The sequence below is a fragment of the Loxodonta africana genome, chromosome 12 (assembly GCF_030014295.1).
Source record: "Loxodonta africana isolate mLoxAfr1 chromosome 12, mLoxAfr1.hap2, whole genome shotgun sequence".
Taxonomy (NCBI): Eukaryota; Metazoa; Chordata; class Mammalia; order Proboscidea; family Elephantidae; genus Loxodonta; species Loxodonta africana.
Window position 1 is genome coordinate 95,412,843 of NC_087353.1, and position 14,493 is coordinate 95,427,335.

The following is a 14,493-nucleotide window of genomic DNA, read 5'->3' on the forward strand; positions in this document are numbered from 1 at the left end:
CCTATGCTCATCTAAAGACTTCACCAAAAGAGTAAAAAGACCATCTACAGACTGGGAAAGAATTTTCAGCTATGACATCTCAGACCAGCGCCTGATCTCTAAAATCTACATGATTCTGTCAAAACTCAACCACAAAAAGACAAACAACCCAGTCGAGAAGTGGGCAAAGGATATGAACACACATTTCTCTAAAGAAGATATTCAGGCAGCCAACAGATACATGAGAAAATGCTCCCGATCATTAGCCATCAGAGAAATGCAAATTAAAACTACGATGAGATTCCATCTCACACCAACTAGGCTGGCATTAATCCAAAAAACACAAAATAATAAATGTTGGAGAGGCTGCGGAGAGATTGGAACTCTTATACACTGCTGGTGGGAATGTAAAATGGTACAACCACTTTGGAAATCTATCTGGCGTTATCTTAAACAGTTAGAAAAAGAACTACCATACAACCCAGAAATCCCACTCCTCGGAATATACCCTAGAGATACAAGAGCCTTCACACAAACAGATATATGCATACCCATGTTTATTGCAGCTCTGTTTACAATAGCAAAAAGCTGGAAGCAACCAAGGTGTCCATCAACGGATGAATGGTTAAATAAATTGTGGTATATTCACACAATGGAATACTACGCATCGATAAAGAACAGTGATGAATCTCTGAAACATTTCATAACATGGAGGAACCTGGAAGGCATTATGCTGAGCGAAATTAGTCAGAGACAAAAGGACAAATATTGTATAAGGCCACTATTATAAGATCTTGAGAAATAGTAAAAACGGAGAAGAACACATACTTTTGTGGTTACGAAGCGGGGGGAGGGAGGAAGGGAGGGAGAGGGTTTGTTATTGATTAATCAGTAGATAAGAACTGCTTTGGGTGAAGGAAAAGACAACACTCAATACATGGAAGGTCAGGTCAATTGGGCTGGACCAAAAGCAAAGAAGTGTCCAGGATAAAATGAATGTTTCAAAGGTCAGCGGAGCAGGGGCGGGGGTCTGGGGAAAATGGTTTGAGGGGACTTCTATGTCAATTGGCAAAATAATTCTATTATGAAAACATTCTGCATCCCACTTTGAAATGTGGCATCTGGGGTCTTAAAGGCTAACAAGCGACCATCTAAGATGCATCAATTGGTCTCAACCCACCTGGAGCAAAGGAAAATGAAGAACACCAAGGTCACACGACAACTAGGAGCCCAAGAGACAGAAAGGGCCACATGAACCAGAGACCTACATCATCCTGAGACCAGAAGAACTAGTTGGTGCCCGGCCACAATCGATGACTGCCCTGACAGAGAGCACAACAGAGAACTCCTGAAGGAACAGGAGATCAGTGGGATGCAGACCCCAAATTCTCAGAAAAGACCATACTTAATGGTCTGACTGAGACTAGAGGAATCCCGGCAGCAATGCTCCCCAGACCTTCTGTTGGCACAGGACAGGAACCATCCCCGAAGAAAACTCATCAGACATGAAAGGGACTGGTCAGCGGGTGGGAGAGAGATGCTGATGAAGAGTGAGCTAATTATATCAGGTGGACACTTGAGAGTGTGTTGGCAGCTCTTGTCTGGAGGGGGGATGGGAAGATACAGAGAGAGGGAAGCTGGCAAAATTGTCACGAAAGGAGAGACTGAAAGGGCTGACTCAATAGGGGAAGAGCAGGTGGGAGTACGGAGTAAGATGTATGTAACCTTATATGTGACAGACTGATTGGATTTGTAAACGTTCACTTGAAGCTTAATAAAAGTTAATTAAAAAAAAAATTCATATGAAATGACAAGGGACCCAGAATATCTGAACCAATCTTGAAAAAATAAAGATGGAGAATTCACACTTCCTCATTTCAAAACTTACTATAAGCTTACCGTATCTAACTTACTTAGCTAAAATAATCAAGGCAATGTGGTATATGCACTGCCATTGCCATCAACCCAATTTCAACTCATAGCAACCCTATAAGACAGACTAGAACAGTCCCATAGGGTTTCTAAGGAGCACCCGGTGGATTCAAAAAGCCAGCCTTTTGGTTAGCAGCCATAGCTAGCCGTACCTGTTAACCACTGTACCACCAGGGCTCCCAATGTGGTATAGGCAGGCATAAGGATAAACACAGAGATCAACAGAATATAGTAGAAAGCCCAGAAATAAACCCATGTGACTATGGTGGTTGACAAGTTTTCCAAGACCATTCAATAGGGAAACAAGTGTCTCTTCACCAAATGATGCTGGGAACAACTGGATAACCACATGCAAAAGAATGAAATTGGACACTTTCCTCACATCATACACAAAAATAAAACCAAAATGGATCAAAGGCCTAAATGTTAGAGCTTAAACTCTTAGAAGAAAATCCAGATGGATTTTTTTTACCTCTGATTTGGCAATGCAATCAGATATGACAACAAACCCACAAGCAGCAAAAGAAAACATAGATAAATTGGACTTCATCAAAATCAAAAACTACATTTGTGCTTCAAGGACACTACCAAGAAAATGAAATGACAACCTACAAACGGCATAAAAATTCTTCAAATCGTATCTCTGTTAAGGACTTCTATCTAGAATTTATTAAAGAAAAAAAAAAAAAAAACTTCTTACAACTCAACCACAAAAAGACAGCCCAGTTAGAAAGTCGTCAAAAGACATGAATAGACTTTTTCCCAAAGATACAAATAGCCAATAAACACATAAAAAATGTTCAACATCATTTGTCATTAAAAATTAGGGAAATGCAAATCAAAACCACATGAGATACCACTTCATACCCACGAGTGTAGTTCTAATCAAAAATATTAAAAAAATAATAATAAATAACAAGTATTGGGGAGGATGTGAGGAGTTTGAAACATGTATACTCTGCTGATGGTACTGTAAAATGGGACAATCTCTGCAGAAAACTAGCAGTTCTCAATAAGCTATACATAGAATTACTATATCAAAAAGCAAACCCGTTGTCAGTGAGTCAATTCCAACTCATAGCAACCCTATAGGCAAGAGTAGAACTGCCCCATAGGGTTTCCAACGAGCAGCTGATGGATTCAAACTGCCTACCTTCTTGTTAGCAGTTGAGCTGTTAATCACTGTGCTACCAGGGCTCTGGAATTACTATATAACCCAGCAATTCCACTCATGGGTATATACCCAGAAGAATTCAAAATATATATCCACACAAATACTTGTACACGAATTATTTATAGCAGCAATATTCATAATAGTCAAAGGTGGAAAAACACATGAAATGTCCATCAACTGAAGAAGTGATTAACAATATGAAGTATGTCCACAAAATGGAAAGGTTATTTGGTCATAAAAGGGAATGAAGCATCCATACATGCTACAATGTGGATGAACCTTGTAAACATTATTCTAAGTGAAAGGAATCGTCACAAAGACCACATATTACGGAATTCCATTTATATAAAATGACCAGAGTAGAAAATCTAGAGATAGATAGTAGATTAGTGGTTGATTAGGGGTGCCGGGTGGGAAAGGATTGGGAAATAGGACAGTGATAGCTAAAGCTTATGGGATTTCTTCTAGAGTTGATGAAAACCCTCTAAATACGACTATGGTGACAGTGTCACATAATGGTAATACTAAAAACACGAATTATACATCAATTAAGATGTTATTAAAAAGAAAAAATAGTACTCTACACACTTATTAAGAAAATAAGTGGGTCCAAGAAATCAAATCTTATGAGGTTCCTGGCATTTTTCACAAAGAGATCTTGTGGGTTGCTGAGGGAATCGATGTTCACTCCAAATGACGTGCTAGTTATCACATCCATGCTGTAAGCCCCGAAGACACTAAGTAGAGAAAGAAAGACAAAGAAAGTTAAAATCAGCATTTCTTCAATATCCCTCCATGACATCTTTAGCAAGAAGAACATGTAAATTCATAAGCCCGGAGAAAGACAGGGAAAGAGCCACACACTTTCAAAATCATCTGCTGGATCATCTGAGGGCCTGTGTGCCCATCAAATCACTCATGAGGCATTTATCAGGTGACAGTGATGCTGCTGTCCCAGTGCTAGGAGCAATGGGAACACGAAGGTATGGTAGAACCAATTCTGAGCTCCAGGAGCTCAGTCAGAGAGGGATGCACCCACAGATGAGACTACTGCAGTGAGTGTTGAGTGTGGAAGACTGCAGGTGTGTAAGAACAGTGCTGTAGCAATACAAAGGATAAAATAATGAATTCTTCCTAGAAGAGTCCAGAAAGGTGACAATGGATCTAAGTCTTACCTCCCCATAATGTCTATGCCCAGAGCAGAGTAATATATAGCATTTTGTTGACATCCTCAGCAAAACCATGAAGTTGTTCCAAGCTCTGCATTTGAACTTTCCTGTTACAATCAATGTCAGCCCATAAGAACCAAATGCCTTGCACTCCCACCAATCCAAACTACTTACACTCAACACTTCAGTGCTATCAATCACGTTTCTTCTTTCTAAAAGATTTTATTTTTTCATATTTTAGAAAATACAAGTTGACAATTAAGTTGATAAATTAATCTAGGCTCATATATACAGTAGAAGACAGCTTTTCTCTCCTGGATGCCCTACCCTTTAGTTTGAGCCACCTTTCTTGGGTGGCCTATTGGGTGGTCTATTTAACACCACATACCTGTGTTTCTTTGATCACTAGAGCAACTCAACTCTGGGAATTTCAACTCAGCTGGAGGGCCTCATGATAGAATTCAGAATCCCAGCCAACAAGCTCCTATTTACCTTTTCAATGTGACAGGCTTGCCTTTCTGTGTTTTCTCTCTCAGATGCTTCACCACCAAGTCACCATATTGGCTGATGATGGGGAACATCTAAACACAAAACACACCACCACCCGTTAGTAAATATGGAGACTCAAAACCTAAACAGACTTGGCTTTCCCAAGCAGGGAACAATAAGCCACAATTTTATCTTGAATCTTATAGTGTCTCTTCTGGTTTGTAAAGATAAAAGACCATACTAAGGAAGTTCAAACTCAGCTGACTACCCCTTGTAAAGGGACCTCACTTTCTACCTTTCCCCAGATTGGTTACTTGAGGTTCTAATTATCAGTTCTCTTATTTTCTAACCTCCTTGAGTTTTCCACTGCTGAAGGTTGGAGATAGCAATGTTCGTAATCTCTTCCACTGTTCATCCTTGGACGAGGAAAGAGCAGATTTCATAAATCCCGTTGGACCTAACATCTGGAATTCAAAGCAAAAGACATTTGCCCTGCATAAGTTCCTGAGGTCTTCACAATTGTAGATAATTAGTTATACAGGCATCATTTACTCAGTAAATGGTTGAAGACTGGCTACTAGGTAGCAGACTCTAGGCTAGATGTTCAATCAATATTTATTCCAAATGCTCCCTGTGAGAATGGACACCCAGCTGCTTGGTGTGGTTTCCAATCTTATTTGCCAATCCACTTTTAAATGCAAATGTCCACATTGTATGAAAATTCTTTTTCCAGAGGAATAGAAAGGAAAAAGACCTAGTACATCCTACAAGCCTGTGAAAAGTAGAAAGGAATTGCTTGCATAGCCAGGTGACCTAGGCTCAGGACAGTTTTGTCTTTACATATATCTATAGCATGAGCAACTTGAATAAGAGAGCCTTGTTAATGGTAATTTTTTTTAAACAGCAGTTAAAGCTTCAAAACTTAGGAATATTTGCTAAGTGAGATCATATAATATGTGCCTTCTGTGACTAGTTTCCTTCACTTAGCACTTCCAGAATAGCAAATATTTATCTAACATTTAAAAATGAAATTACCCTTTACTTGTTCCCCCATGAATGGTAGGAAAATTAAGGAGATAATTTTATTTCTGAGCTTCAGGGTGACCTATCAAGAAAAGTATATGAAAATGTTCCTCCATATTCCAAAATTGTATTTTGTTTTTAAATGGGTACCTACAATATTCATTCATGATAAAAGCTCTGAGCAACTAGGAGGCCGGGAAAATTTCCTCAACTTGATAAAGAGCATCTACAAAAAAAAAAAAAAAAACTACAGCTAATATCATATTTTACAGTGAAAGACTGAAAGCTTTCCCACAAATATCAGGAAAAAGGACAAAATGTCCACTCTCATCACTCTTACTCAACATCATACTGGGAGTCTTAGCTACTGCATTAAGACAAGAAAAGAAATAAAAGACATACAGATCAGAAAGGAAGAAATAGAATTGTCTCTGTCTTCAGATGATATATTGTGGACATAAACAATTTGAAGAATATGCAAAAAAAAAAAAAAAAAAGCTAAAGAATATCTCCCTGAACTAATGAGTGAGTTCAGCAAAGTTGCTGGATACAAAATAAGCACAAGAAAATAAATCACATTTTTATATACTAACAATGAACATGTGGAAATTGAGATTAACAGTCAGTCAAAAGAAAATAAAATACTTAGTTATAAATCTAAAATGCTTGGTTGCTAACCAAAAGGTTCAGGGTTCAAGTACATCCAGAGACACTTCAGAAGAATGGCCTGATGATCTGAGTCTGAAAAATCACCCACTGAAAAACTTATGGGTTCCAATTTTACTGTGACACACATGGGGTTGCCATAAGTTAGAGCCAAGTCAACACCAATTCATTAGTTATAAATAGAATGAAACATGTATAGGATACGTATACTGAAAATTACAAAAATGATGATGAAAGAAATCAGAGAAAACCTAAACAAACTACTGGAGAAATATACTGTGTTCATGGATTGGAAGACTCAACAAAGTGAAGATGTTTATTTTCCCAAAATTGATCTCTAGCTTTAATTAGTTCTCATCAAAATCCAAGCAAGGATTTTTTAGACATAGAGAAGCTTGTTATAAATTTCTAGGAAAAGCAAAGAACCTAGGATAGCTAAAACATTTTGAAAAAGGATTAAAAAGTGGGAAGAATAACTCTACAAGATGTTAAGATTTACTGTATAGCTACAGGAATCAACTGTGTAGTATAAACACAGTTTATGTGTTTTATATGTGTGTAGAATAAACACCAATGTCAATGGAACAGAATAGAGAATGAGAAACAGACCCATGTAACTATGTCCAACCGATTTTTGACAATGGTATAAAATCAATTCTGTAGAGGAAGGATAGCCTTTCCAGCAAACAACTTTAAAGCAACTGGACATCCACTGGCAAAATAATGAGCCTCAACCTAAACCTCACACTTCGTTCAAAAAAAAAAAAAAATGTGAAATGAATCACAGACTTAAACGTAAATGTACAACAATAAAACTTAAAAAAAAGAGAGAGAGATGGAGAAGAAAAAGGAGGGTAAAACTAAGAAGAAGATGAAAAAGTAGAAAGGGAAGAGGAAGCAGAAGTGGAAGGAGGAAGAGAAGAAGAAATCAAATGAGAAGAGGAAAATCTTCTGAACCCTGTGCTAGGAAAAAGATTTTTCAGACTTGACATCAAAAGCATAACCTATGAAAGCAAAAATTAATGAATTGGGCTCATAAAAATAAAAAAGGTTTGCTCACCTAAAGGCCCTGTTAAGAGGAAAAGACAAGCTACAGACTATGACTACAAAAAACTAGCAAGAGGGAGCTTCATGGTTACCCAAATACACTTATGTGATAAAACTGAGTAGAGCTGCAAGCACACACACACAAACGCACATGCGAATGAGCGCAAATAAAACTGATGAATTCCAAATAAGCTCTGTGCATTGAACCAATGTCAATGTAATGGTTTGATACCATACTGTAGTTAGTCAAGATGTTAACACTGGGGGAAACTGGATGAATGGTACATGAAACCTTCCTGTATATGTTTGGTTTTTTTCTTCGTTTCCCCTCCCAAAAACTTCCTCTGAATCCATAATTATTTCAAATTTAGAATGTAAATAGATGAATAAAATTTTTAATGAAAAAATGGATACCTACCCTCCGATTTGTGAAGGTGGAATAACTTTCTTTCACCAGTACTGTCTTGATCATGCCTGGATCTGTGATGGCTATCACAGGCTGCGGACCATCATAAAACCTATGTCGGGAAACAGAGCTGATTAATCTAATCAAACTTAATTCTGCTCTGGGGCCACTTCTGAGAGACCATACATTCATCTGTACATGACAAAATCCATACTCTTAACGGTCCAACACACAGAAACATTTTCCTCTACTTCAAGTTGAGACAGGATACGCAGTAAGATTCTGACCACAGAACCACCAGACATCATAAAATGAAGGGACATTTAAAGACAAAATACCTCTTAAAGGAGACCATGGTTAGAATATTAGAACAAATGTTAAAGAGAGGTGGTAGACACAAGGCTATTTCCTATATCCTTCTTTGTAATTTTTTTTGTAATTTTTTCATGATCAAAATATTTCATTTTTGAAAAGACATTAGGTTAGTGAAAAATTGAAGGCAAATAATCATCTAAGAGAAAGATATAGTTAAAGATAGTCCATGCACTCAATCATTTAAAATTACAATTTTAAATATATGTCAAACTGTGAATAATACGTATGGCATTATCAGATAAAAATTATAGACATACTGATTACAAACATGTAAAAATAAGTACACATAGAGAAAAACTTGGAATGCCCAAAAAGCAATAATAGGATTATGAATGATTTTTGCCTTATTTTTAAGAATTGTCTTTGTTTTTAACAGTTTTTTAATAATATAATTTTGCCTATTAAACAAAAGATTTTAGTAGCATTAACTCTAGAAAATTAAAAGAAATATAAAAAGGTATAAAGGAATATAGAGGAGCATGTATAACTCAGCTGGGATTTCTTTTTATTATTTATATTTATTCATAAATGTGGACCCCAGCTGTGATTTAGCTCCATGTTGATGACATCGTAGCATCAGGGAAATCCCACTTTTGATGTATGTTCGACACACAGCTGTACGTTTATATGTGATATATACAAATTGGGCCTGCTCTTCTGCCATTAGAAAGTCCATTTGTGGAAACAAGCCACTGTAATAAGGCATACTATAAGTTTAGTTACACTGTCCTGATATTTTGTTTTCCATTACCAATCATTTGAACTGGCAAGGCCGAAATGGAAGATTTTCCAAAAGACACCTATTCTTTGATTTCACGGAGGAACCTCAAGTGGCTCTGCAATCATATATAAAACTTCTTGAGAACCACTGTACTTCCTGCTGTCCATTTCCAGAAATACACTGAAACTTAGGAGGTTTAAGTAAGTATTGAGGATATTTAGTGTTGATCCTCTGATATAAGTTTTTAGGATAAAGCCTGTTAGGATTGGCACCTACTGAAAGGTGGAAATTGCCAGAAATTCAAGCTCGATTCAGAAGAGGACATGGAACAAAGAATATCATTGCTGATGTCAGATGGATCTTGGCTGAAAGCAGAGAACACCAGAAAGAGGTTTACCTGTGTTTTATTGACTATAAAGTCATTCGACTGTGTAGATTATAAGAACTTATGGATAACATGGCAAAGAATGAGAATTTCAGAACACTTAATTGTGCTCACCAAGAACCTGTACATAGACCAAGGGGCAGTCATTTAAATAGAACAAGGGGATGCCAAGTGGTTTAAAGTGAGGAAGGATTGTATCCTTTCATCATACATATTCAATCTGTATGCTGAACAAATAATCTGAGAAGCTGGACTACATGAAGAAGACCATGGCATCAGGATTGGAGGAAGACTCACTAACAACCTGAAATATGCAAATGACATGATCTTGCTTGCTGAAAGTGAAGAGGACCCAAAGCACTTACTGATGAATACCAAAGATTCCAGCTTTCAGGATGGATTGCACCTCAACATAAAGAAAACAAATATCCAGTACTTCCAGCCAACATGATGCCATGGACAGAAGCACCACACTGTCCCTCCACATAACAAAAAAAGACCCTAAAAACTAAGTAAAACAGAGACAAACATCAATCCTGGAACCCAAAGTGTCAAATGAAGGGATAAAGAACTCTGCCAAGCACTGAATGGAATAAGAAACTGACAAAGAATAGAGGGCCAGGAGAGATACGCGTGAAGGTCCCCTATCAGCTAACACAGCAGGATTCCCCATTAGGACTCCCGTCGGAGATCAGTGGACAGGGAGCAGGGGAAATCTGCTTCACGGAGCTCCCAACAGGAGACAGAGCACCCGGAAACCAGCGATACATGCTTTCCCACCCCCCCATCCTCTCCACGCTGATGTATCTCTGCAATTCCAGGTTGACAGCAGTGGCTCAGCTGGCCAGAAAGTGGAGCGTCTGCGTCGCTTGGATTCACCCAGCCCACATCAGAGATCAGCAAACAGGGAGTACGGGAAAGCAGCTTCGCCAATTTCCCAGAGGAGACACACCACCCAGTAACAAGCGATATACTTTCCTAACTCCCACTCTTCTTCCCCCACCTCGGCCTCCTCTGCTTCCCACGAGCCACAGTCCCTTGGCCTGGAGTCAACTGCTTCAGCCCAGGCACTTGGATTCACCCTGTCCACACAGGCTGGCTCCCTGAGCGCCATTTCTCTGTTGCTGGGGTTGCTTTTTTCTGGTTCTTTGGGTTTCTTCCATGCCTCCCATCACCTCCCTGTCCTTTCTCTCCAGCACCTGGCTCTGTAAGCCATCTTTGTTTCTTCTTGAAAGGCTGTGAAGTGCCACTTGAGTGGCGAACCACTCCCCTGGCCCTTGATGCCACACTAGTGGGATCCCTGTGGCTTTTTTTTTTTTTTCTATGTTTTGTTTTACTTTGTTCTGTTTTCTTTTCTTTGTTCGTTTTCTTTTTCTTTTTGCGACTTGGGAGTCCCTTCTAGCCAGGCTGTACTGCATGGCTTAGGAGCCACTTCCTCAGTCTAGGTGGCTGCATTGGTGGGATTCCTGGAGGCATTTCATTTTTCTTTCTTTCTTTTTTTCTCTTTTTTTCTTTCTGTCTTTCTTTATTTCTCAGTTCTTGTCTCTCTATACTTACCTTCTTTTCCTGTCTCCTGAATACTTGCAGCTGTGTGACAACTATACCCACCCCCTCAGCCAGGCTATACTGTGCAGCCTGAGAGCCACTTGCTCAGTCTTCACAGCCATGCTGGTGGGACTCCTGGGGTTTTTCTTTTTATTTTCTTATCCCAAATTTTTATCTAGCTATTTATTTTCCATTTTCTCTTTTTTTCTTTCCTTTTTGTTTTTCTCCATTTCTGTTTCTCATCTCTCTGCAACAATGGCAAGCTACCTTAGCACCCTTTTGTTTGTTCGTTTGTTTTTGGTTTCTGTTTCTCTCTCCTCTTCCCCATACCCATATTATCTCCACACATCACAACCTCTCCAAGCCCCCCATGCCTACCTGGACCGTGAGCTGAACATCATACCCCAGAGCAGCACAAGTACAGCCTACTGAAACTTGCCCATCACTGATTCCTGGCCCAGCCCTGTCAGCCCAGGTGTGTGTCACAAACCATCCACCCCAGCCCCTCCCTTCAGCAGGCCTGCCCTGCTGCACCATAGCTGATCGGCTGGTCCTGCCCATTGGACAAAGAGGTGAAAAGTATTGTGACCACAGATGAGTAAACAAGGAACACAGAGCCCGCCTCCTCAGACATAAACAAATAAAACAAAAAAGCAGAATGGAGCAAACAGATTGCAATCAAGAAACAAAGAAAGTACTTACTAAATGTCCTGAAAACAGCAGACAATAACAAAACATAGGGGAAAAAAAGCAGGCCAGGATAGTTCCAGTAGGTGTCCAAAATAAAACACCAGATAACTTTCCAGCAGAAGAAAAGGAACTAGAACTACCTGACAGGGAATTCGAATCTTTAACATTCAGAGCAACCCAAGAGTTGAAACAAAAAGCTGACAAAAATGAGGAAAAATTAGACAAATTTATGGAAAAGGCAGACAAATTCATGGAAAATACAGACCAAAAAAATGGAACAATTAAGGTAAATAATACAAGAACAAAAGGCCAAAATAAACTCACAACTAGAAATCATACTAAAACGACAATTAGAAATCTAAAAGATAAACATGATTTCAGAAACTGATAGTGCTATAGAAGGGCTGAGAAGCAGGTTTGAAAAGATGGAAGACAAGATCAACAGAACTGAAGAAGAACACTTGGATACAACTCTGCTTGAGGAAAAATCAGAAAAAGGAACAAAGAAAAATGAAGAAGCCCTGAAAATTATGTGGGATACAATCAAAAGCAAAAATTTGCTAGTGATCAGAGTTCCAGAACAGGGGGAGAAAACGGAAAACGCAGAGAGGATCATTGAAGAATGGCTGACAGAAAACTTCCCTAATATCATGAAAGAGGAAAAGTTGACCATCCAAGAAACTCACCAAACCCCATATAAGATAGACCCCAAAAGAAAATCACCAAGGCATATCATAATCACACTTGCTAAAACCAAAGACAAAGTGCTGAGAGCAGCTCGAGAGAAAAAAAGTCACATACAGAGGAGAAACAATAAGACTAAGCTCTGATTATTCGGCAGACACCATGCAGGTAAGAAGGCAATGGGATGACATAGATAAAACCTTGAAATAAAAAAATTGGTAACCAAGAACAACATATCCTGTAAAAATCTCATTGAAATATGATGATGAATTAGGATATTTCTAGATAAAAATAAATTAAGGGAATATGTAAAAACAAGATCAAAATTACAAGAATAATTAAAAGGTCTTTCAGTCTGAGAACAGACAACATCTGATCACAGCCTGAATTTAGAACACAAGATTGTACCAGCTGGATATCAACATAGGAAATGAACTCTCGAGGACTATTCAAAACCAAAAGACTTGCAATAGGGAACCAGAGAGGTTAATCCGTATATGACAACAACATCAAAACAATAAAAGAGGGAGTAAATGGTGTAGGTGTAGAACTTTGTAATGGAGAGGAAGGCAAGATGATAGCAGGTAATAGTAGACCGGTTCAAACCTAGGAAGAAGAGCAAAGTAAATCTCAGGACTACAAAAAAAAAAACTACAAAATGACAGCAATAAACTCACAGCTATCAATAATCACACTGAATGTAAATGGTCTAAAATGCACCCATAAAGAGACAGAGAGTGACAGAACAGATAAATACAGGATCCATCAATATGCTGTCTCCAAGAGACATACCTTAGAAACAAAGATCTAAATTTATTGAAAATCAAAGGATGGAAAAAAATATATCAAGCAAATAACTACCAAAAAAGAGCAGCAGTGGCAATACTAACCTCAGATTAAATAGACTTTAAAACAAAATCCACCATAAAAGACAAAGAAGACCACTATATAATGATTAAAGGGAGAATGTATCATGAGGACTTAACCAAAATAAACATCTACACACCCAACGACAGGGCTCCAAAATACATAAAAAAAACTCTAATGGCAAAAAAAAAAAAAAAGTTTTTTTACTCTTAATGGTACTAAAAAGAGAAGTTGACAGTTCCACAATACTAGTAGGAGACTTCAACACATGATTCTTGGTAAAGGACAGAACATCTAGAAAGAAACTCAACAAAGATACAGGAGAGCTAAAGGGCACAATCAGCCAACATGACCTCACAGACATATTTAGAACACTCCACCCAACAGCTGCAAAATACACATTCTTTACAAATACACATGGAACATTCCCCAGAATTGACCAAATCATATGCCACAGAGAAACCCTCAACAAAATCCAAAACAATGAGATAATACAAAGTATCTTTTCTGACCACAACACCATCAAAATAGAAATTAACAACAGGAAGAGCAAGGGAAAAAAATCAATCACACAGAAACTGAATAACACCCTGCTTAAAAACCACTGAGTAATAGAAGAAATCAGAGATGGGATCAAACAACTCCTAGAATCAAATGAGAATGAAAATACATCATATGAAAACTTCTGGGACACAGCAAAGGCAGTCCTCAGAGGTCAATTTATAGCAATAGATGCACACATCAAAAAAGAAGAAACTGACAAAATCAAAACATTAGTTACACAACTTAAACAAATAGAAAGACAACAGCAAAAGAAGCCCACAGCCACCAGAAGAAAGGAAATAATAAAGATCAGAGCAGAAATACATGAAATAGAGAATAGGAAAACAATACAAAGAATCAACAAAACTAAAAGTTGGTTCTTTCAAAGGCTCAACAAAATTGACAAACCACTGGACAAACTGACAAAAGAAAAACGGGAGAGGGCACAAATAACCCAAATAAGAAATGAAATGGGGGACATTACAACAGACCCAACTGATATAAAAAGGATCATAACAGAGTATTATGAAAAACTATACTCCAACAAATTTGAAAACCTAAAGGAAATGGACAAATTTCTAGAAATATGCTACTCATGCAAACTAACACAAAATGATGTTGAAAATCTAAACAGACCCATAACAAGAGAAAAGATTGAAAAGGTAAAACAAAACAAAACAAAAAACTCCCAACAAAAAAGAAAAGCCACGGCCCAGATGGTTTCACTGGAGAATTCTACCAAACATTCAGAGAAGAGCTTATGCCAGTACTACTCAAACTATTTCAGAACATAGAATA

At 38.1% G+C, this 14,493-nt stretch overlaps 1 protein-coding gene across 2 annotated transcripts in view; it reads right to left on the bottom strand.

Annotated features, from left to right (window-relative positions):
- Positions 1 to 14,493, bottom strand: part of LOC100659080 (cytochrome P450 3A8-like) — a 53,440-nt gene that overhangs the window by 23,822 nt on the left and 15,125 nt on the right. For both annotated transcript variants that reach the window (XM_064295982.1, XM_023555934.2), the window contains exons 4-7: positions 7,898 to 7,997; positions 5,094 to 5,207; positions 4,747 to 4,835; positions 3,674 to 3,822 (exon numbers count right to left, since the gene is read on the bottom strand). In XM_064295982.1, the coding sequence (XP_064152052.1) occupies positions 3,674 to 3,822; positions 4,747 to 4,835; positions 5,094 to 5,207; positions 7,898 to 7,997 (452 nt within the window). The remainder of the gene's footprint in view (positions 1 to 3,673; positions 3,823 to 4,746; positions 4,836 to 5,093; positions 5,208 to 7,897; positions 7,998 to 14,493) is intronic.